The sequence below is a fragment of the Artemia sp. Qi Xiang Cuo genome, chromosome 1, assembly GCF_049724085.1.
Source record: "Artemia sp. Qi Xiang Cuo chromosome 1, ASM4972408v1, whole genome shotgun sequence".
Lineage (NCBI taxonomy): Eukaryota > Metazoa > Arthropoda > Branchiopoda > Anostraca > Artemiidae > Artemia > Artemia sp. Qi Xiang Cuo.
This window is the reverse complement of record NC_142794.1, coordinates 38,667,441-38,691,802: the sequence shown is the minus strand read 5'-3', so window position 1 is coordinate 38,691,802 and position 24,362 is coordinate 38,667,441. Positions and strand designations below refer to the sequence as shown.

General features: G+C 35.0%; 2 protein-coding genes across 3 annotated transcripts in view; one reads left to right on the top strand and one right to left on the bottom strand.

Annotated features, from left to right (window-relative positions):
• The window catches only part of LOC148956286 (methyltransferase-like protein 25B), an 85,661-nt gene that overhangs the window by 7,825 nt on the left and 53,474 nt on the right, over positions 1-24,362 (top strand). The gene's annotated exons all lie outside the window — the stretch shown is intronic.
• The window catches only part of LOC148956287 (uncharacterized), an 86,702-nt gene that overhangs the window by 35,146 nt on the left and 27,194 nt on the right, over positions 1-24,362 (bottom strand). The window contains exon 1 of one of the 2 annotated variants that reach the window (XM_089102398.1): positions 18,532-18,565. The exons of the other annotated variant lie outside the window; for it this stretch is intronic. Within the exon in view, the coding sequence (XP_088958524.1) occupies positions 18,532-18,559 (28 nt within the window). The 5' untranslated portion in view covers positions 18,560-18,565. Of the gene's footprint in view, positions 1-18,531; positions 18,566-24,362 lie in introns of those variants that run through there. 2 annotated transcript variants of the gene reach the window in all.

Sequence of the window (24,362 nt, the reverse complement as noted above, 5' to 3'; positions counted from 1 at the left end):
AATATAAGTTTTATTTATGATTTTTTTTTGTTTGTTTACACCATGATGCTAGTTCATCACCTTTTTAAACAGAGTTAATAATACTTAACTCAACAAGTGTGTAATATACATTCCCAATTTCCTATGATGGTTAACGACATGTCCTTGTACCAGGCTAGGCCCATATCCCCTTTGCTTGGCACATTTCCGCCACGCTTGGTACAGTCCCGCCAGGCTTGAAACGCTTTGCACGTGCCAACTGCGTACATAGGTGCTGAGAGTGGGTAATCCTCGCCCCCTCCACTTCTGCACAATAACCCAACGCCCATCCTTCGTGATAGATGATGTGCAATTATACACCGCTAAACATAATTTTATGAGAAATCTATGAATCAACTTCGTCAGATCAAGCATTAAGATATATGTCCATATTAACCATTTATCTTGTATTGACTAGGCGTCTTTTCAGGAACCAATGCGCTACTGTCCTGCATTACTTCTTCTCCATCTGGGAAGCTCAATACGTGTTTTTCATACTTTTAAACCGATTGCTTATCTCAGAATTTTTAATCGATAACACCTTGGTCCTCTTTGGGACAAAAGCGTAGTTTGGTGCTCCAATAATGAAAGAAAACCCGCATTCTTGAGGCACTGTAACTGTTATGTTTTATTTTAAGCCGGTAAATCATTGAAAACCATGTTTTTCAAGCTGAACTGGTATTCAAAACCTTGATGATCAGATAATTCAATATTTTATTGAATTTGACATTTTATCGTATTTAAGTTGACTGTTGTTTTTTTCTGATATCCGAACAAAACCGTATTCACACCTATCGATAAAAAAAAACAAGATTTGGGAATGACATGCGTCTATCCCTGATTTAAATGCCAAATTTGTACTATAAAGGCGAAAAATTGGAATGACGAGAAATATCTTTGAAAAGCTTATATCAGCATTAATTTATTACTGAAAAAAAAAAAAAATGACCGTGGATTGTCAGTTAAATTGACATATACTGAAATTTATTTGTTAAGGTTTTGATAATTTTTCATTTCTGGAAGTAAGAAAGGTGAAAACATTTCAAGCATAATTTGTTTTCAGTAAAGTGCAAATTGTGTTCTTGCCTTGAGAAGGCCTAGGGGTTATCAGCCCTAATGTTAATTTTTGCTCGTTTTGAGTCTCATTTGTTTATTGATAGTGATTTGTGGTAGTTTTACGCTTGGAAGATTATTTGACTTCAATTTTGCTCATTCTTGGCTTGATGGAGCTCTTCACCTTTCTTTGAAAAACTTGTTTTCTAGGAAGTTTTTTTTAATTAATTTCTTTTCGTTTTTTGTTGACATAGTCTTTTTCATGGAAAAAAGAAATATTGTATATCTTTTCAGTTTTCTTCTATAAAAATCCATAGTTTGGGATGCTATTTGTATGTTGGAAAAACTTATTCAAGAAGTTTTAATCCTGACACACATTATTTTTTAATTTAATTTTATAGCTTCTGAAGTTGACATTGAAAATAAAACTTAATATCATTACCAAAAGATTTTATCTATGTTCTTTGACAACCTGGATACACTTACACTCTATTTATTTATTTAAATTGTACGAGCAGAAGTAGTAATAGTAGTATCCGCAAAAGTTCCAACTTAATACCCCCAGTAGTTCTCGATATATTGCTGAGGTGTCTAATTAGCAACCATTTAACACAATGCCTTTGACTTATTTTTAGAGCAACATTTTAGTATAATCAATTATACAGTTTTAAAGAGTAATCGACCCATTGCATAATTGTAGTGGTTGACATGCCTAATATCCCTAAAGACATAGTTGCTTGACCGTTCCACTATTCGGAACAAAACTACTGTCTCAAAATTTTGACCTGATGTGTTTGGAGATGAATGGGCTTGAGAGAACGGCTGCTTGCCCTCTAATCTCTTTAATCTTAAAAAGGGCAACAGACACTCGCGCTGTAATTGGAGTGCAAGGGGGAGGACTTTCCCCTTGATATATCTAGTAAAATATTTTAAACAAGTAAATACAAAGTGAAAACATTTTAAATATATTTGTTTTCAGTAAAGTACAAATTATGTTCTGGTCTTGAGAAGGCATGGGGGTTGTCAGCCCTACTCATGTTAATTTTTGCTCGTTTTGAGTTTTATTCGGTTATTTTTTGTATGATTTAAATAAACAAAATACGTTTAAAATATTTTAACTTTTTTAACTTTAATAAATTAAAAATTGTTAAGACTTTAAGGAATATCTGATAAAAAAATAAATGTTTCTGGTTAACAATGATCGCGTCGGCCTTCTCTTATAGGTGCGACGCCGGGGACTTGTGGTAATTGTAGTTGCAGTGGTAGCATACAAATATTCCCTTTTTGATCATGTCCTTTATCATTTCCTGAAAGTTCCAAATTGATATACCTAGTCATTCATGAGTTACGCCCTTTTAACAATCTGTAAACACATAACATGTTTTGATTTAGTTCAGTACTCTCCGCAACATCTCTGAAAGGCTCACCTGTTTTCCCTTTGTCTTTTTGGAAAATGAAGCTCAAACATGAATACCTTTCTCAGTGACATGTACTGTATGTAAGCAATGGACGAATAGCCAAATTTACAGGCCTGAAACTGACGACTGTGGGGGTTGTCCTCCTTTCACTTTTGACTCTTAAAAAGGGCACTAGATCTTCGACTTCCAATCGAATGAGCCCCATCCGATCCGAAGTTTATACAACCATTCTTTCAATAAGAACCTTATATGCCCGGGGCATAACTTACAACCCTTGCACCTGGGCTCTGGAGGGTTGTGTCCACCTTGAAGCCATTGTTATATGCTCTTTGGACTATTATGAACAAAATGGCTATCTCACAATTTTGATTGGATGCGTTTGGAGAAAACAGGTTGCCAGGGGGGGAGTAGTTGTCCTACGTCAATTTTGACTCTTAAAGAAGAACTAGACCTATACATTTCCAATCAAATGAGCTTCCTTTAAAGATCAAACAACCACACCTTCCATAAACAGCTTATATGCCCTCGGGACATCACTTACAGCCCTGGCCCCCAGACTCTGGGGGGTTGTGTCAATCCCAAAGGCCTAGCTATATGATCTTTGGACTGCTCTTGAACAAATGGTTATCTCAAAATATCAGTAATGCAGCACATCAAAAAAATATAAATTTCTTAATATATTAGTTTTATAGCTATAATATATAATTATCTGTTGTTGATTTTATTCTAGAACAAACTTATCTTCTCTTTCGTTTTTTTTTTAAACCAAAATGTCTGTTTTGCGTTCACTTTTCCTTTGAAGACTGAAAATCCGATCTAATCCTTTCATCCTATGACATTGAACGACAAAATACATTTAAAATGTTTTACTTTTTACTTTAATAAATAAAAATTATTATAATTTTAAGGAATATATATCAGTAGCCTATATGTATATTTGACTGACAATCCAGAGCCATTTTTTTTAGGAAAGTACAAATTATGTTTTGGTCTTGAGAAGGTATTAGGGTTGTCAAAGACATAATTTCCAGACCTTTCAGCTACACTGAACAAAATGGCTATCTAAAAATTTTGATTTGATGTGTTTTGGGAATTGATGGGCGTAGGGAGGGGCGGGGGGGGGGGTTGTTGCCCTTCAATCACATTTGACCAAGCAAAAGGGCACTATCCCTTTCAATTTCCAATCAAATGAACCTTTTTCGAAGTTTCTACGACAACAAATCACCATTTCAAAAAATCTGTCAGATACTTTTTGGAACAATACAAGGTTTTGGGGGGTATCCATCCTTCAATCACTCTCAATATTGAAAAGGGCACTACACTATTTTTAGATATACTGAAAGCTTTCGATACCATTGACCACCAGATTTTGCTAGGGAAGCTTAGGAATTGTGGTGTCCGTGGTAATGTGATTAAGTTATTTGAATCTTATCTAGCAGATAGGTCAATATTTATGGAAGTAGGAGGTATTGCGTCTTGCCGTTACTGAATCCAGTGCGGTGTTCCTCAAGGATCTCCACTCGGTCCACTGTTGTTTGATGTTTATATTAACGACCTTTGCAACGCAGTGTCTGGCCTAACAAATGACCTAAGTTCAGATTTCAGAGGCCCAAAGTAGGTCCTTGTATTGTTCGGAGATGACACAAATCTCACGATTATTGCTGGTACGGAGCAAGAGTTAGTCGGATTGTTAGAAGATGACCTGCATAATGTTGAACGATGGATGACATCGAACAAACTGGCTATCCCTTTTAATAAAACTAACTGGATTATTTATGGGAGATCTAAGAATTACTAGCCATGGTTAACATCCCTGAATGCTGGTCCGTCTCGGAAAAGTACGGTGAAATACCTGGGAGTTATTCTGGATGAGACCCTCTCGTTTGTAGAACATATACAGTGTGCATCTTCTAAAGTGGCCCGTAATGTTGGAATGATGCGTAAATTAAAGCATTTCTTTCCTGTTAGAATACTGCGTCTTATTTATTTTTCGCTGGTACACCCCTGTTTACTTTACTGTTGTTCAGTGTGGTCATCAACATTCATTCTACATCTTAGGCAGTTACATGTTCTCCAGAGTGGGGCTATCAGGATTCTTTCTAATAATGATTCTCGTTCTTCGGTGAGGGATCTGTATCAGAGTTGACATATACTACCGATTTCTGGTCTATTTGAGTTCTATAGAGCACAGTTAATGTTCGATATTTTGAATGATGTAGCACCAGATTGCCTGCATAATATCTTATGTTCCGTTTCTGAACGTCATCAATATGGTACTCGTAACACAGGTATGTTTCAACGACCAAGGAAACCATCAACTCAGTCTGGCTTCTCGCTCAGACACCAGCTTCCACTAACATGGGAAAGACTATCAGGTAAGATTCTAGACCAGATGGTTAGACTTGATTTCCGTAGGTTGCTAAGGGTTGTTATGATTTTGATTCATATGTTTTTTTTTTTTTTTTTTTTTTTTTTTTTTTTTTTTTACCTCAATTAGTGCCAAACAGTGTGAGGATTGGTAGTGAATATTAATGATACCCGTCGGGGAATTGAGTCAGAAAGAGGTTTGTTGTCTTTTTGTTTGTTTGATTTTTGTTTAAAAGATGTGAGGATGTTAAGTTGAAAGGAGATAGTGCCTGACAAGCCTGGATGACCAGGCTTATGGAAGTTTTAAAATATTTATGTAAATAAAGTGATTTCTCTATAAAAAAAAGAACTTCTGATTACCAATCCAACGAGCCCCCTCCGAAGTTTATACGATCACCCTTTCTATATAAACCTTATATGCCCCTAGGACACGACTTACAACCCTTGAAAATACGAACGTGATCATGAAAATACGAGGATGTGGGGGAGGGGGGTGTCCACCCTTCGATAACTCTCAATCTCAAAAAAGGACACTAGAACTTCTAGATTAAAAATTCAACACCCAGGGCATAACTTAAAGCCCTTGCCCTGAGGGCTGGGGGGGGGGATTGTCATCCTCAAAGACATAATTATGGACCTTTCAATTAGGTAGAAAAAATGGCTATTTCAAAATTTTAATAGGATGTGTTTGGGGAAATGGTGGGCATGGGAGAGGTGGTTAGTTGCCCTCCAAACACTTCCGACTATTAAAAAGGGCACTAGCCCTTTCAATTTCCAATTGAATGAGTCTTTTTCAATGTTTCTATGACAACAAATAGCTATCTCAAAAATTCTATCAGATGCATTTCGGGAACCCTTACCCTGAGGGCTCTGGGGGAGGTTTCACTCTCAAAGACATAATTTTCGGACCTTTCATTTACGTTGAACAAAATTGCTATCTCAAAATTTTGATTGGATGTGTTTCGGAAAATGGCAGACATGGGAGGGGGGGTTAGTTGCCCTCCAATCACTTTCGACTATTAAAAAAAGCCCTTTCAATTTCCAATCAAATGAGTCTTTTTTGAAGTTTCTACGACAACAAATGGCCATCCCAAAACTTCTATCAGATACATTCCAAAAAATACTAGGTGTCGGGGGGGGGGGAGTATCCACCCACCAATCACTCTGAATCTTAAAAACGGCACTAGGACTTCTGATTACCAATCAAATGAGCCCCCTCCGAAGTTTATACGATCACCCTTTCTATATATACCTTATATGCCCCCAGGGCATAACTTAAAACACTCGCCCTGAGGAATCTGGGGTAGTTTCCATCCTCAAAGACATAATTTCCGAAACTTTCAATTACGTTGAACAAAATGGCTGTCTCAAAATTTTGATTGGATGTTTGGGAAAATGGGGGGCGTGGTAGGGGGTTAGTTGCCCTCCAATGACTTTTGACTAATAAAAAGGGCACCAGCCCTTTCAACTTCCAATCGAATGAGCCCTTTTCGAAGTTTGTACGACATAAAATAGCCATCTCAAAATTTTTATTACATGTATTTTGGAAAAATACGAGGTGTGGGGGGATATCCACCTTCCAATCACTCTGAATCTTAAAAAGGGCACTAAAACTTCTGATTAGCAATCCAATGAGCCCCTTCCGAAGTTTATACGATCACTCTTTCTATATAAGCCTTATATGCCCCAGGGCATAACTTACAACCCTTGCCTTGAGGACTCTGGGGGGGGGGTGTCAGCTTCAAGGACATAATTTCCGTATCTTTCAACTACGTTGAAAAAATGGCTATCTAAAAATTTTGATTGGAGTTGCCCTCCAATCCCTTTCAGCTATTTAAAAGGACACAATCCCTTCCAATTTCCAGTCAAATGAGCACTTTTCGGAGTTTTTACGACAACTCCTTCGATACGAAGTGCCCTGGTCTAAAATAAAAAAAAAAAACAAGAAATAAATAATACATTGTGCCTACATCGCTCTTTACTTAGGCAACGCATTGCGCTGTCTATGATAATATCTCTTTGTATCTTTTCGCTTGGCTCATCTTTCATGTAGGAAAACTGGTTTTCAAAGCTTTATCTCTTATAATTTCAAAAAATTACGGCTGAAATCTTAATTCTCATTGGTAAATCGCAAATTTTATGCTGGTAAGTTGAACATTGTTCAACTCGAGGAATTCTGAGCGGAACACATAATTGAATTAAGTTTTTGTTAGTGCAAATGTCTCAGTTTATAAATTCGGTCACTTGCCTGCCTAAGATTTCTAGCTAGTAGAGGCCCTCACTATTAGGCTTTAAACGCTTGTTTGTCTGTCATTCCAAGCAAATTAACGGTCGTGTGTCAATTCTAAATTCTTGGTCAACCTGCCTAAGACCGTAGGTGGACGTGCCTTGTTTGCCTCTCATTCCAGGCAATCTAACGGTCCAATGTCGATTTTAAATTCTTGGTCAACCTGTCTGAGACTCCAGGCTGGCGTGCCTTTCCAAAAGCTAACATACAAGTATTTGTCCAATAAGAGAGTCATACTTACTCCTGTCGTTTAGTCGTACAATTTAACCAAACACCTGGAAAATTATAGGTTTCGCCCTTCGCCTTCAAGTCCAGGGGACTTGTTGATCATGTGTTAATCCTATGACACGGTATTCTACCTTTTGATTATATAGTGGCCAAGTCTATTAGGCTTATATATTCACTTATATCACTACCTGTATGTCCATATATTATTCACTCATCGATATTCATTAGATATATTATATCATAGTATATTATTATAATATATTTATTATATTAGTATATTTATAAAATCAAGTATATTCATCGAATTCATTGAATTAAAATCAAGTATATTGCAGGCATCAAGACATGATTTAATTGTAGAAAAAGCCAAGACAGATAGTCCAAGTGATTGAGAGGCAACTCTGGGATAAGCCCTTTTTAGGATTGTATAAAAATGGTGTCATTTCATTTTTTGATAGATAAGTTTATCTATCATCCATCCATATGTCATTCCTAGGGCAGAACTAAGGGAGGAAAGATTGGATTGATTTTGGGTTGACGCGTGACGGACAATGTCCACTGGACTTGTATGCAAAATCTGGGACTGAATTTGCTTGGACTCACAGGTGGCGAACAAGTGAAACCTAAGCCTAATAGGCTTGGCCGCTTGTAGTCTAAAGGTAGTCGAAAAAAGAATGAGGAATGCTTATCCCAAACACACAAAAATCGTCCCGTTTCAAGTTCTTTACATGGTTTAATATTATTAATAATTATTATAAACAATGCAAAGGACATTGTTTTTGTACCGCTAACGTTTGACTGACCACTGATTCTGAAATCGGTGCCGAAAAGAGCTGCGTATGTCCGACCCTTTAATCAAACACACGTAAATTGTCCCGTTTCAAGTTTTTGATATGCTTTTTTTATGTTTAATTTTTTTCTATGAGTCGTTGAACTTAGTAACCTCAAGATTTTACCGCACAGTAAGCTATTTGCGTGTTGGAGAATAAGAAAGGTGGAAGAATCATGCATAATTCTTTATGATGTAATAAAATATGCTTGGCTGAAATTAAATACCTTAGGAAAAAACTCAATCGGAAATTAGTTGTCCATGAGAAATGTGTAAAATTTAACTATAAAAAAATGTTGCCGATCAAATAACAGTGTCTTCAATTTGTGGGTTGATACAGATGCTGGTACAGATGTCCCAGTCTAAAATTCTTTTCCCTAATGTACTTAATTTTATGTACGTCACTGGATGAATACTAAGTTTTGTTGCAATTATAATACATTTTTGCAACAAAACAATCATGGGAGGGGTAAACCCCTTGTCCTTTCCCCAGTATACGGCCCTTATATTTGAGTACGTAGTGCTAGTAATACAAAATCTAGTGTAACCAGGGGATGGGTTTGGCCACCTTCTCTTTCTACAATTTAACGATTTACTCATCAAGTAACCAAGTCACATATTGTTGGTCATTATATGCATAGTTTCAAACAACAGGAAAGGAAACTCCAGTTTTACATAAATAGCCTATTCTTATAGGTATAATGAAAAATAGTTGCTATTATATCTAACAAATTGAACAAATCCATGAAAATAGCAACCATTGAATGGTAGATCTGTAGAAATATCAGCCTGTTCGTAATAACGAACTGTAAGAAAGAAGTGACTCGGCCCAATAGTAACCGCAGCTCTAAAAACGGAATTTTGATAACAATTGATACATCAAAAGAATTGGATTTTTATGCTAATTCCAAATATAAAATCCATAAAGTTTAATGTTACCCATCGAAAGCTTCGAGCCTGAGAATATTTGCCTGATTTTTGAAGAAGGGATGAAATACCCCGAAAAGCCAAACGATCTAAATGAAAATGACACCATCACATTCAGCATATCAAAGAACCCTACTGTAGAGGTTGTAAGCTCCTATCTAAAAAAATGTGGAATTTTGCATTTTTTGTCAATATCAGGGATGGGTTTTAATTTGTTTTTTTCTTCTTGTTTTTTTCCCTGGCGTGGTCATATCACACCGATGGTCCTAGAAGATTGTGAAATGGCTCTTTCAAACTGAAATCAAAAGGTTTTAGTGCTCTTTTTAAGTGATCAAAAAGATTGCAGGGCAGCTAGCCCCCTCCCTCGCCACTTTTTCCCCCAAAGACATCTGATCAAAATTTTGAGATAGCCATTTGAATCAGCATAGTTGAGAGGTCTAATTACTATGCCTATGGGGATAACAAAGTCCCCCATAGCCCCTGGGGAAAGGGCTCTAAGTTACTCTATTCGCCCATTTCTCACATGCCATATTTGACATTGGGAAGTATAGAGAAAGTTTTAGGGGGAATTGTTCATGGGGAGGGAAGTTTCTGTTGGGACTCTCCAGGGGAAATTTTACATGAGCGGGGGGACCGGATATAACATTCAGAAATTGGATAAAAAAAAGTTTTTCCAACTGAAAGTAAGAAGCAACATTGAAACTTCCAATGAACAGAAATAATTTCTTATATTAGGGAGGGGTACCCCTTCCTCAACCACTCTTTTACGCTAAAGTCAATTTTTACGCTAAAGTTTGATTTTTGTCACAATTCTTTGAGAGAGGCTATTCAAACACAAGGACAATTGAATTTGAATGAAAAGTATTTTAAAGAACTCCAAGACTTCAGCGTAAAGACTGAGTCAACCCCCTTAATACACGGAATAATTTCTGTTCCTCATAAGTCTTAATGTTGCTCTTTACTTTCAATTGGAAAAACTTGTTTTTTATTATATATTAATCAGAAAGAAACAAAGATACAACAAGAAACGAAAAGGGGACTGCTAGATATCCATCATAATGTTGATATGCCGATTCATGCAAATAAAAGATTAAAAATTATATAAATGAAAATAAGCCATATAACATATTTAGCTAATAAAAGAGATTCTACAAATAGATCCAGGACCTGTTTCTTTTAGGATGACATGAAACAAAATTCTCATCCTATTAAGAATAGATTTCTTATCACAAAAATACTGGGAAACTCTATGAAAGAATGGCTTAGGTCACTCATATGGCTGTTACAAACGGTAAAGGAATAAATTCAATTATTTTCCGGTTTAAGCCCATTTAACTGGTATTTTTGGGAGGGTTTATGTTATTTAGAGGAAACAAGTTGACTTAGTTGGATCCCCTGAGCCAAAACATTGAATGGGAGTGGTATTTGCATTGTAATTCTTAACGAACACAGCTGTTAAAGTACGAAGTATCATAGGTGTATTCACGCCTGAAAACCGTGATTTTCATAGGGCTATATCACATTTTCGTCAACATCGACCCGTTGAACCGTGAAAATACAAGAGGCATTAAAAAAATGACCAGAATTGTACAATTCATTGTCATTTGTCTGTTACAATGGATCAATTTTTCAGCGTAAGCTTAATCAAGGTCAATGCACTTCTCCAGGCTGTGCTTTCATCCTTTTAGACCATTTTTGAAGAAATCCAGACACCCCCTTTGAGCCATGTATTGCTGTGTGTTTTGCTTCACCGTTGCTATTCAATGGACTCTTTTCAACTCTCTCTTTTTTTCTTTTTTTTTTTAATAAAAAAAAGTCAGATGGACTTAGGTTTGGATTATAAAGCGGATATGGCAGAAATTACCACCGAAGATATCTCAAAACTCCTTTTGTAATGCGGGTATTTCCATATTATATGGTATACATTCGAGAATTTGAATCGCGAAGATGAGACAATAAACGGTTTTCATGGTCTTTATACCAGACAATTAGCTTCGACTCGGTGGAAAACTAAATTGTAGTTATTTATGTAAACGAATATAAATATAATAAATTTGTTGGGTGCTTTTTGGAAGTTTGGTGGTTTTCGGGTCCGATAACTTGAGCTCTAATTATTGTTAATTTTTTTTTTCGTTTTATTGATTTATTAGGAGGGTTTTCTCTCGTACAAGTTTGCTTCAGGAAATCGAAGATGTATACTTTATTTTCAAATAAACTCAGTGTTACTGTTGATACGGAAGTGCCGTAATGCGTGTAGCATATATTGGGACGTTATCATAATGGAAGAAAATTCCATAATGGAACTTCTTTTGGGTGCTTTTTGGCTAATTCTGCTCTCAATTTTCTCAAGATTTCTTCATAATAAGCTCCTGTAACAATTTTTTGACCTTCAAAAAATCTACAAGTACAGCTCCTTCACACTACTTGGAAACAGCTGCTGGTACTTCCCATTATGTGGGCCTCTACAAGGAAACGAGTCACAAAAACCCGATGCATCCTCGACAAAAGCAAAGATTTGATGCTATCTGATGTTGCATAAACAAGTATTCAGGGGTTTCTCACTCTGGGAACTATATTTAAACTGTTGTTTTTTGGGATTTAGGGGGGGGGGGGAGGGAAAGGTACCTAGGTTAGGTTGGGTTACGTATTTAATATATGCTATGCTTTAACCCCCTCCCTAATGTGCAAATATATAGCCCAAATTTGTTTCTAAACTATTATATATTCATCCTATTTTATTTTATTTCATTAGTATTAACCAAACTTGACTTTTTAGAAAGGCCCACATAATGGGAAAGTAACCAGCAGCCACCTTGTTCACAGGAACTCCTCGTATTTTTTGAATCCCCCCCGCAAATAGATAAAACCAATTGGTTAAATTTGACAAAATTTTTCGTCCGTAAAAATTCAAAGGTCAACAATCTCTTGGGTTCCAAACCTTCAATGAAAAGATAGAACTTCTAAAGCTGTTTGATGTCATATGTATTTAGCCAATTTGTTTGCTGTTTTTTCACCCTCGTCTTCTTTTTACAATTTGACGCCCACTAGAACCGAAAATTGCATAACGACGTATTGGGACGTTTTTCTTCATAAATTGAGATTAGGATTTATTGTTATTTCTTAACACATAATATTGCTGTGTAAGTTATCACGTGGCCAATTCAAAATTACATTTTCGCTTTCCCTGTCCTTTGTACTTAATAGAAAGATAAAGATTCCATCTCAGACTTTTGATCAACCCTGACAGTGTTCGCGTATATCTCTAAAGATCTAGAGACAAATTGGGTATGCCAGACAAAGCCCACCAAAGCCCTTCAGTCAACAAGTGAGCTGAATGTTATTTTTATGCGTCATATGGCTCTTAGTGTTATTAAAGAAAAAACATCAAATGAAAGTAAGGAGCGACATTAAAACTCAAAATCAACAGAAGTTATTCTGTATTTGAGGGGGGTTGCCCCTCATTAAACCCTCGCTCTTTACGCAAAATTTTTATTGTGCTTTAAAAATGCTTCTTATTCCAATTAACAAGCCCCTGTGTTTGAGCTGCCGTTCATAAAGAATTGTGACTAAGCGTCAAATTCAAGCACAAAGAGTAGGAGATTGAGAAGGGGGTAGCCCCTTTCATATACGGAATAATTTCTATGCCCTTTTGGTTTTAATGTCGCTCCATACTTTCATTTGATTTTTTTTTCTGATCGTTTTTCAAATCATGCCTACCCCTATCAAAGATATGATGCCTCTACTTGCTGTTAAATTGTATATATTTTTTTTCTGATCGTTTTTCAAATCATGCCTATCCCTATATGAGATATGATGCCTCTGCTTGCTGTTAAATTGTATAGATTTTTTTTTCTGATTGTTTTTCAAATCATGCCTATCCCTATCTAAGATATGATGCCTCTGCTTGCTGTTAAATTGTTTAGATTTTTTTTTCTGATCGTTTTTCAAATCATGCCTATCCCTATCTAAGATATGATGCCTCTGTTTAATGTTAAATTGTATAGATTTTTTTTCTGATCTTTTTAAAAAGTGTGAAGACCGCCACCGTTCTGCCATACAGAACAATGGTGAGAGAACTTTGATGATATACTCATCATTCTTCTCAGACTGCTGATCAGAGTATAATGATGAAAGACGTTTGGATAAAAATAACAAAAAATGTAAGATCTTAGTTAAACGATTTCACTTTTAAGCCTTTTCTGACGAAAGATGTAAGTTCTTAGTACATTGATGAGTTAAAAAACGGCCCTAAAGTTCTCTCATCAATGTTCTATATGGCAGAAAGATGGCGTCTTTCACGCTTTTTGCTAACATTAGTGAGCTGTAAGATCTTAAACAAAGATGAGTTAAAAAACGGTAATCTTTGCAGAAAGATGTAAGATCTTAGTGCTAAAAAACGGGCCTAATGACTGCGACCTTTTGTTTTATCTAGGCAGGGTTGCAACCCCTAGTGATTTATCATTACTTCTTGTGATTTTTTATATGGCCAAAAAATTCACTAAATCAGCATCTACGGGAGAAAATCACTAAAACGGCATCTACAAGAACCCAGTATCTACGTCGCTATAGCTAACTAGTTTAAAAATTTTAATAAATATAAAATGTTGAAACACCTTGTTTTTCCTGGAGAACTAGTGCATTTAATAAACATTAGAAATTTTGGAGCTGCTGATGAATTGAGAAAATTTAGAAATTCGTCTCCAAGGTCACGTATTCTATGAGCTGTAAATCAGCACTTGTAAATTGACTGGTAACTTCATAGATTGCTAGCGTAAAAATTTGCCTGGAATTAGCGCAATCTTACTGGTTCTTAATTTCTTTTATATAGCAACAAGTGACTAAAGTTATCGAATGAAATCGAAAAAATACTGGCAGAAAATTAGATAGGGCGAATTTAAAATTGAGTTAAATTCGCAAATGAAAGAATATAGTTACGAAAGTGTTCCCTCTTTTTCGTTTATAGAGCAAATGTTCGAAGATTCGTAATGTTTGTTGAGTAACTTCAAACGTAACGTATTTTAAACCTTCGGAATTACCATAAAAACTTAACTCTTTTAGTGTATACATGCTGTACACTATTGCTATCAAAACTTTTTTTTAGTTCTACCTAATATAAGCACGAGTCGCTCCTTACTTACAGATTGTAGCCACATGACTGTTAAATAAATAAATATATACATCAAACCCAACTATTCTATCTAAACGTCTTATGGTAACGCCTCCCTCCCCCCTGTCAAATTTTCTTACAATGCTCTAGATGCCCCTCCGTCTCTTCGCTTTTAATGCTGGTAAGTATAGGAATGTAATATTTCATGTTATAAAGAAAACATTTTCCTACAGTAAGAAGGGAGGTATCAACCGGCAACACGTACATTCAGGCTAAGTCCAAATAAAGGAGACTAGAATTTAATTTATACCTACTTCTCCCTTACCCTCTTCTATATTTGCCTAAATACTCAAAGAAAGTTAGAAAATTTGGGTATAAAAATGTACTTTTTGTGACATCAGGCAGTTCCCCTCCCACCTACGCAATGACCCACCGGCCTTCCTCCATAATAGATGAGGCGAAATTGTCATTCTGCATAATCTAATCAAACATCAAGTAAACAAATTTGGTTAAACGGAGCTTTTAAATCAGTATGTATATTAGCTGTTTATTATACCTGACTCTTTAGAAACGAATGCGCCACCGTGCGGCATTACTGTCTCTGAAACTTGAAAGATCAAAAGTTTTCTACAATTTTAAATTGCTTGGCGGTCCCAGAATTTTCGATCGATAGCAACTTTGCCCCATTTTGTTTAAAATTGTGGTTGAGTGCCACAAAATGGCAGAAAACACCGCTTTTCTGTGATCAAATCTTTATAGCTAGTTAAGGAGGACAGCAGAACTTCAATTTCCGTTTGAATGAGCCGTTTTTCATTTTTCTATGACCATTGGCTCGATGCTATAATCCCTGAAAAAGAACAACCAACAAATAAACATGTCTCCGTGACCTTCCTTCTTAAAAAAAAGTAAATTCCACGTTTTTGTAGACGGGAGCTTGCAACCTCTAAAACAGGGTTCTCTGATGTGCTAAATCCATAGATTTATAATTTTAAGTAATACATCTATGGCTAAATCTGATGGTGTTATTTTCACTAAGATCACTGGCCCCCTCTGGTATGTTTTCTCCTTTTCTTGAAAGTCAGGTGAATTTTCTCAGACTCATTGTCTTTGATGCATAACTTTAAATTTGATAAATTTTATGTTTTTGGGATCATTATAAATAGTGCATTTTTTTTTATCTATACATTGTCATGAAAATTCCTTTTTTCAAGTTTCGATTTTTATTAACCCAGATCGTTCGTTACTCATAGTTCGTCACCATGAACTGTTTTATCAAACAGTTCATGGTTATGAATCAACCAGTTCGTGGTAATGAACTGTAAGTAAGGAGCAACACGGCTCAATAGTAGCCGAAATTCTAAAAATGGAATTTTAATTCCAACAGATATATCAAAAGAAGGGGCTTATCATCCTGATTCCAAATATATAATATTCATCAAATTTAGTGTTACCTATCAAAGGCTACGAGCGTGAGAAAATTTGCTGGATTTTGAAAAAAAAGGGGGGGGACAACCCCTAAAAGTCAAAGGATCTTAATAAAATAATACCATTAGATTCAGCGTATCTGAAAACCCTTCTGTAGAGGCTCCAAGCTCCTATCTGCAAAAATGTGGAATTTTGTATTTTTTGCCAGAAGAAAGATCACAGATGCATTTTTACTAGTTTATTTGTTGTTTTTTTTTTTTCTCAGGGGTGAAAGTATCCAAACAGTTTTCCTAGAATATCGTGAGAGGGCTCATTCGAACAGAGATTAAACGTTCTAGTGCTCTTTTTAAATGACCAAAAAATTGGAGGGCAACTACCCCCCATCCGAGCCCTTTTTTCCCAAAAGTCGTCTGATCAAAATTTTGAGATAGCCATTCTGTTCACTATAGTTGAATGTTACAATAACTATGACTTTTGAGATGGCATGACCCCCCAGAACCACTGGAGGAAGTAATGAAATGTGCCCATTGTTTAGATATAGTATTTGTCACAGGAAAGTATACCAACATTTTTCAGGGGGGTTGGGGGTTTCTGGGGATGTATTTTCTACGGGGAGAGTTTCCCATGGGGATGGAAGTTTCCGGGTGTGAACTTTCCAGGGGCGAATTTGCCACAATTCGTACACGAAATTCGTTTTATTTGTCTTATTTTCTCGTTGACCACCCCACTCCATTTTCATGTGGAGATGCTTTGAGGGAATTGTCTGGGGGAAATTTTCAGCCGAGTTGGAATTCTCTGGGCGATTTTTACGTGGGAAGGATTTTCCACGGAGAAATTCTCCATCATGGAATTATCACCAGGAAAGATTCTCCGTGGGAGAATTTTCTGAGGGAGAAAATTTCCATTGGGGGGGGATTTGACCCTAAAAAGGATCAGAAATTAAACAAAACAAGTATTTCTTCAAACGAAAGTATGCTAAGGAGTATTTTTCAGGCGAAATCTTGAGCAAGGAATTTTCTGGGGAGAATTAGCAGCGAGGATGGAATTGGTCTGGAGTAATTTCTGGAAGAATTTTACGTGGTAGAAACTTTCTATGGAAGAATTTTTCATGGGGGGATTTTTCACGGAGGGGGTTGGATTTCTTGAAATTATTTGAAAAACGATAAGAAATTAAATAAACAAACAAAAACAAGTTTCTTAAGCTGAAAGTAAGGAGCAGCGTTAAAACTTATAACGAATAGAAGTTATTTTCTATATGGGGGCTGCCACCTCCTCAATACCCCGCTGTTTACGCTACAGTTGGAACTCTTGTCTCAATTCTTTAAAAACGATTCCACAAACACAAGGGCCGTGTAATTACAATCAGAATCTTTTTAAAAGTTTTTAAAAATCTTCAGCGTGGAGAGAGGGTACTGAAGAGAGGGCAGCTCCCCTCATATAGGGAATTTTTTTTTCATTTTAAGCTTTAAACCTGCTGTTTACTTTCAGTAGAAACAACGTGTTTTTCTTTATTTAATTTAAGTATAAAGCGACTTGTGCGAATAATAACCAATACTGCGAAAACGGAATTTCAATAGTAATACATACAAATATCTGCCTTCTGCGGTAATTTCAAATGTACAAAAGTTATTGAATTGATAGTTACCCATAGAATTAACAAAAGTAATTAACATAAGAAAATTCACGTTTTTTCCGTAAATTAGGGGAAATTACTCCAGTTTGGAATGGATGTTATTTAACAATTATAACATTGAATTCGATACATATGACTGCACTTGAGCAGAGGTCTCAAGCCTCTATTTCCAGAAATTCATAATTTTGTATAGTTTTTCCCAGAAAAGGTGGTCATGGGGTTGTATTTCCTTTTTGATTTTTTTTTTTCAAGGGTGATCGTGTCAAACCAGTGGTCATAGAAATTTGATTTAGGGCTCATATAAATGAAGATTAAGCTTTTTGAGTTCTATAAGGATTTTTAGGGCATCGCCTTAAAACAAATTTCTCTTCAAGAACATGAAAAATATCACGTTAAAATTTAGTTTAAAATATCATCCCCCCTCCCCCAGGAAATAGCCTATGGGATGGTCAGGGATAATTCCTGTCCTTGAAGTATTGTTACCGAAATTGTAATATCAGTGTAAACTTGGCACCACTATGGGCTTTTAAACCTCTATGTCACAACTGGGTCTGCATTTTGGGCGTCTGTGGTTATTCTTTATTTCCTCATAATAGTTTAGTTTTTTTGTTATTAAAAAATATTTCTTTATTGTTTTTAAATAATAAAAATTATTATCAATCTTTGTTTTTTACAAAGATTACATAATAATTTTTATTATTAAAAGATTAATATGAGGAATTATTTTTTATCATTTAAATATTAGCGTCATAATTCTTTTTTTAATAAATAACGATTGTTATGTATTGTTTCCACAATTCTAAGGGAAGAAACACTACTATTGTCTGAAACTCACTTTGAAGATCCTTTCGAAAAATAGCAAACATGAACGTGTGATATGTATATTCGTACCTTGTTGAAAACCCAGGAGTTTTAAGGCTCCAATTTCCATAGATTTCAGAAATTAATTAAAAATATTTGTGTTTCTCAAAATTTGTCCTTGTGCAATAATTTATGAGTAAGTGTCTGTAGCCCGCAGATGTATGTTTTTCTACCGGACCACAAAAAAATTAATTCAAGCTTTGAACTGGTTGGGTCAACATAATGGAGATAAATGAAATAACAATAATTGGTCATAGACAGTTGTAATAGAACTTTTTTTTGTGATCCCGTTGTATCGTTTTAAAAATTTAGGAAGTGTCATATGTAACATGAAAGTAATAAATTGTGAGTTCTAAAACTATTATATTGACGTTATACCAAAAGTTCTTCCATGTACTAAATCCATTTTTAATTGCTGATAACATAACACGTTAGGCTAACTTTTCCAATTAAACAATTTTACTAACTAAAGTTTACAACCATTAAAAATACCCGCCCCTTTTCTTATGCTCTTCAAAAAAAATTTCAAGGATGTTGTTGAGGTTGGTTGCTAAATCTACGCAACTGTCTTAAGGTATAAAGCCGATATTATACCATGAAAAATAATATTGCTAAATCTATGCAACTGTGCTTCAAGAAAAAAGTCAATATTATACCATAAAGAAATAACTTAAACTAAATCTTAGTCGTTGAATTTATAGATGAACAGTATTTCATAATATCACATTAATAATACTCATCTGAATCTTTAAAGTCGGTACCCTGAAATTTTAATCCTAAATAGGCACAAAACTGCCGAATCTACTCAGGATTTTTATCCGGGAGCATTTCTTCTTAGCCATTAAATAACAGTAAGGTAGGAGGGCTGGAAACTATCTATTAAATACGGCTTTGGAAATTGGTTAATGTAAAAACTTTAAAGTTGTAATTAAATAGAAATCAATATTTTGAAATGTTATTTAGGTACATTAAATTACCTCTCAAATAGGGCTTTGTAAAAAAAAAATAAAAAAAAAAAAAAAAATATAGGGCTTTATATCAAATAGGGCACTGTCAAAGGAAGTGGATACCATAATAATAGATTGTAGATTCAGTTGTGTACCTTATTCATAGAGATTACCCTATGCTGAGACATACACACATGTTTCCTCCTGAAGTAGAACCCTAGGGGGGTGTCCTCTGGCCTTTTTCTATGTAATTCTTTGATGAATATCAGAGGAAGGCGGTCGAAGGGGTGGCCCGATAATTGAAAGATAATTTAGAGGAATATTTTACCTAAATTTAATACTAAAGTTTGCGTCGAAGAGAAATGAATTCAGCCAACAAACTTGGCACATTTCAGGTCCCGTTACAGTAAACATTTCTCTTGCACAGTTTGCTGTATGATTGTTTTTAAACTTCATGAAGAAAGAAGCTGTTTTGGTAAAATTGTGCTTATGCCAATCAGCTTACTTCTACTATGCTTTTACGAAACTATTTTTCCCTATCATGAAACAATGTTTTCTTATTGTCAAATGTGCAGAAAATCGACCGCCAAATACAACTTTCAGAAAATTTGCTGGTAGGCCTACTTTAAGTTATCTATTTAGTTAGCAAAGCGCAAATGACAATGTCTTTAGTAAATGAAACTATAAGTAAAGAGACCCTTGTCAATAGAAGCTAAAGAAACGAAATTTTGACAGCTATATAGGCCCATACAGATAAAGAATATGGTGTTTACGCTGATTACATAAGTTTAAAATTCGTTGAAGTAGCCTACCAATGACAGTGAAAATTAAATCTGACCGTTTGAATTGGTTAAGCGGAAACTTCCACAACCATATATATCCTAATTAATGAGGAAAGATGGTGAGTTCAATGTTTAATGAATAATTTAATGACCTCCCCAACTGCAAATATGCAGTTTTTAGTAGTAGCGATCACTAAAATAAAAAAAGGACAGGTACTTGAAAAATTATCAAGAAATAACATACAAAAAAAATATGACATCAGACAATTGAAGAAGGTGTAGCTTTTCTTTGAAAGGGGAGTTGTCTTTGGGGATCAATGGAACGTTAATTTTTAAATAGATATGGACTAAAAGCATTGTCAGGTTTAATAAATTAGTTTTGCTGACACACTTTCACAGTTCAATATGGCAACCCTGACATAAATATGTTCAATAGGCCTACTTCTCTAAAAACTTCATAAATTTGAGACGACAAAAAGAAAAATCTTTGAATATCGTGGTTCTCAGGTATGAATTAGGATGAGTCCATGAGAGAAAAAAGTTTTTATTCGGATGTGCTTGGTATTTTAGGTTTAAAGTTACTTATCCAAACTTATAGGCATTCAAAAATTTCTGTAATCTTAGCTAAGCTGGAACCGAGCCTTTCGGAGAATCCTATAATAGAGGTTATAAACTCCATTGTGCAAAATGTGGAATTTTGTGTTTTTTCTGAGACGGATGGTTGCCGATGCGATTTAATTTGATGGTTTGTTCTTTTTTTGTCAACGAGGTGATTATATCAAACCAGTGGTTGCAAAACATCGAGAATAGAGTATGTCACGAAATTTGAGCAGCGCTTTAAATTTTTCATGGCATTAAACAGTAATAAAAGAGATGGTGCTATAAAAAATGCTGATACTGGGTTTTCGGCTCCTAAACCACAACAGTGGTCTAAAGGCTATCATTCTGGGATAAAAAGTCACCTAAGACCTTTCGAAAAGCTATTTATACAGCTTCCCGGTTTCAGAGGCTATGCTGCCACCCGTTGATGCATTCGTATTGAGCTACTTCCCATTCATACTAATTAAACATTAATATACACCGTTTCAAAAAGTGCAATTTAAGGCCCAAATTTGAAAACCTCCCATCTAAGAATGCTTTGCCGGGAAAGAGTGACGCTTTGACAAACACTGCATATTGTCAACCAAGGGCGTATCAGGTATTTTTGCTCGTGGGGGAGCATTTTTTCGGGAGGGTTTTACAAAAAAAAACTACAAAAACTATCGATTTTTGTATTTAAAAATTTTACTTTTACGAGCTATACAAAAATTTCGAGGGGGGGGGTCAAACCCGGCCTTGCTGTCAGCTGATTGTAAATAGTGCGACAAGAAACAATGAACCTGGGCGTTAGGCTTTAAGAGGAAAACTTTAAGCAAACATCCTTTATACTGTTACTTGACGTAATTTCATTAATAAAAAGAAGTGCATTTTTGTTAGTTGGTACAATAAATTTAACAATAAAGCTACTACGCTTCACTATTTCCGGATGCTTGGTTAGACAACTTTTTAAATTAGAACAGTGTTCGATGATTTTCAAGTTCTGACGTTTAAGGAAGTAATTGTATAAGAAAAATCTATACAAATTGCAACTATTTTAGAGATGACCTTGTTCTAACAAAGAAGTTGTTGATAGCCAAAAATTTGAAACAATGTATTTTTGACTCTTAGTACCAAAGTGTGTCATGAAAGGTTTTGTATCATTGTTGTTTATTAGTAATTGTGTCCGATACAGCGTTTAGACAAAATGAATTATATCTAAGCGGCATGAGATTGCATTGATTCGTAAATTTAAGATTTGTCACGCTTTTTCTCTTACAAATGCTACACACATTGCACAATACTGAAATTTTTCTACTATGTACTTACAGGGCTTTTTCGGTGGGGGGAGGGATTTAAAAACGTATCAAAAATTCTTTTATATTCATTTTGCTACGTCTTACGAGTCGGACAAACATTTGGGGGGGGGGGGTCAAACTCCCCAAGCCCCCTCTAGATACGGCCTTGTGTACTTAGGGCGTTTTAATATTATTTTTTGCCTTCTAATTTTTTTAGCGTTTATTTTAATTTTTTTCACATACAGCATATTATATGACTGTTTTCACCTACTCCCCCTAATGAATCGTCAAAATATGTCCTTGAAAAGGTAAAAACACTGTTGGCTAAGCTAATTTAATTTTTTTAAATTGCCGAAGGGTCAAATCAATTCTCCCAATAAAAACTCCACGCACACAATTTCCACGAATAACCGTCATAGTACTCTATTATATTCAAAAGAACCCGATCACACAACTCTTCCACACGGTTTTCCAAATCACAAGTATGGATATAGTGAAAGGTGATTAGTTATTTTTGCAAATTCTTTTACTGGTCACTTTATCGTTGTTGATATTGAACGATCAGAAATTTCCTAAATTTCTTATCAGTTTGGAATGTGTAAAACTACTTTTACTATTTGATATCTAATAAGATGTGATGATTTATGAACAAACAAGTTTTTAAGAACTCCTAATCTTTAGGCAATATGCTTCAAAGATCATCAGTGCTCAATTAATTTTCCCAAATCCGTTATTTGTAGCTACGCAGTGGTGTTATATTCAAAGCCTTTTCGGTCTCAATAATCATATGCCTAACGTCTGTTAGAAACTTTTATAGAAACTCCTGTTTTAAACCCTGTTTTCTGTTGATGTTTCATGGGCATGTTGGAAAGCTGTTCAGCCAATTAAGTTTTATTATTTTATCTGTTTTATTGTATTTATTTCATCTGTTTTTTTTCAGATTTTTTTTACATGCGAATTGTGTCTTTAGCAATGTTTGGGGACCACAGCTGGATTGTGACTTCACGTATAGACAAAAAATAAGTTATCTAAGAATGAACAACGTCTTTCTCTAACCCAATAACAAGTTAAAAGCAGACAAGGTTTGTGCCAAAGCTTGCTTGTGTAGTTTAAACTTACGTGGCTGCATTCAAAGCCCTATTATTAACAGAGGATAGCACGTACATGAGCGGTTGCCTCACTCAGACGTCGACTAAACAGCAACAACAATAAATCAATGAAAGTATGTGAAAACTGTTTTCCCACACTGCACAGGGAAAAGAAATTTTCAATTGACTGATTTTATTTGGTGTTTGGTCCGTAAAATGGCAAATGGAAATGGGGACTCATTGAAGATACTAGTCCTGAGAGAGACTTATCTGGCATATTGTATTTTGGACAAACAAATAAACGTCCAAATGGGGATAAGTCCATTTACATTGAAAACAGATACAAAAGTCTGGATATTTCGACCATATATGCAGCGCTGGTCGAAATATCCGGACTTTGTATCTGTTTTTACTGTCTAATAAATGGACTTATTTCCATTTGAACGTTTATTTTTTCGTCATAGAAAAGCAGTGTGGTCTTGGAAAGAAAACACCTAATTTAAGGTATTGCGTCGAAAATGTATTTTGAACTGGATAAAGTTCCCAGTCAATATCATTCCGATAACCATGTGAATCTTCTTCCACCGATAGGCATTGTATTTGCTTTCAGGATGTGTTCAAAGCCGAGAATTACTATTATATTATACTAGTTATATAGTTATACTACTATAGTTGAACACACTTGAATGACAGTCAACTTAAGTGTTTTACCCTCTAGTCAAATTTAATGTAGTTGTTTTTACCCTCCAACTCTAATTGACTTTTTATAACTCCTGTCAAAGATTACAGTCATCCCTTAGTCACTTAACTATGTATGGTATTTTAGTTATGTGTTTTTGAATTTTTGACAAAGATGTTCTCAGTGGCTTCAATTTTACAAAAATCTGTGGGGGGATGTGTTTTTCAGATTCTAGGGTTGCAAACTTGTTGTTTCTAAAGTGTTTTCAGCAAAAATATAAGAGAAAATATTTTTCAATGAAAGTAATTTTCATTCCAAACCATTTTTAGAAGGATAAATTTTTAGAAAAATATTTTTAATCATGAAGTGAATGTTCTTAAATTTCAAGTATTTGTTGTATAGATTGTTGGTTTCCTGAATTTGAACTGTTTATAGAATACAGTTGTTCTTTCATTATTATTTTTTTGTCACATTCTTGTCAATAGACAAGCTCTTCTTAGACTTGGATTTCAGGATGTATTTGCCCACCGTAGTTAATAACTCATATACTTTATACTTTAAACTGTGATGATTATAAACTGATTATTGTTATATATCTGATTATTATATATTATATGGTATTGTTATTATATGGTATTGTTACGTATATATGTTATATATATATATATATATGATATTGATATATTTATCATTATGTTATATATATATGATTAACTCAAACTGTGAAGTGAAACGTTTTAATTTTAGACGAATGAGCCGCACAAGACTGCTTTATTTTTGTGTCTCATTCCTCAATTCTTGCCAAGTTAAACTGAGTAACTAGTTTACGCCATCCGGCC